The sequence below is a fragment of the Asparagus officinalis genome, unplaced genomic scaffold (genome assembly GCF_001876935.1).
Source record: "Asparagus officinalis unplaced genomic scaffold, Aspof.V1 AsparagusV1_Un2358, whole genome shotgun sequence".
Taxonomy (NCBI): domain Eukaryota; kingdom Viridiplantae; phylum Streptophyta; class Magnoliopsida; order Asparagales; family Asparagaceae; genus Asparagus; species Asparagus officinalis.
In genome coordinates this window covers 1-882 of record NW_017974617.1, presented here as the reverse complement: position 1 = coordinate 882, position 882 = coordinate 1, and the positions used below count along the sequence as shown (strand labels likewise).

The window sequence follows — 882 nt, the reverse complement described above, 5'->3', positions numbered from 1 at the left end:
AATAAGAAGCCAACTTTCTTGACAGCATTTTGCATCAAATGCCATATACAAAGTCGATGGTAAGTACCTGACATGTACAAAAAAATGATCATATACATTTAAAAAAAAGAATGCTATATACAAAGTCGATGGTAAGTACCTGGCATCACATGTAATACAGCCTTGGCTATCGCTGCATCTTGATCAGTGAAAAAGGTTTGTGGAGGCTTCCCACACATTGCCTTTAAAAAGGTTTCAAACAACCATATAAAAGATGCTGCGGTCTCGTCGTACATTAAGGCAGCTCCAAAAATAATAGTCTCTCTATGATGATTTAATCCAACAAACACCGCAAATGGTCGATTTGCTTCATTAAGTTTGTAAGTTGTATCAAAACTTACCACATCACCAAATATACCATAATCCATTATCATTTTAGCATCAGCCCAAAAAACGTTGGTAATTTGTTCCTCAGTGTCCAACTGCATCTCATAGAAGAACGAAGGATTTTCCAACATTTGCTTTGAAAAATATTCTATCAGATAACCAGCTTCCCCAAATTTCATTTTTTTCTGTCGGACAGTTCGAAGGTAATTCTTTTGGTCTACCTTAGTAAATCCCAGTGACTCTCTACCACCTGCTTGTTGACCCATTAATTCAAATGCAGACTTAGGCGAAAGACCTGAATTTGCTGTCAAGTCTAAAAAGGCTTCATCTGATGAAGTGATTTTTCGATGAGATGGCATAAAATGGACAGATTCTTGACTGATAAGATGATGGTTATGCTCTTCAGAGAAACGATAAACAGAATACTTTCCAGTACGCCTTACCAATTTAATCCCCATAATCGCTCCACAATTAGTCCTTGTCTCTCCTCTTGGATTTCTCGTCAAATCGTCTCTC

At 37.3% G+C, this 882-nt stretch overlaps 1 protein-coding gene across 1 annotated transcript; it reads right to left on the bottom strand.

Moving 5' to 3' along the window:
• Nucleotides 1-34: 34 nt before the first annotated feature.
• On the bottom strand, nt 35-824 carry LOC109828559 (protein FAR1-RELATED SEQUENCE 5-like). The gene is made up of 2 exons (XM_020395526.1): nt 159-824; nt 35-67 (listed from the first exon to the last, which is right to left on the bottom strand). Exons 1-2 carry the CDS (start codon nt 822-824, stop codon nt 35-37), a joined length of 699 nt encoding a protein of 232 aa, XP_020251115.1.
• Nucleotides 825-882: the final 58 nt, after the last annotated feature.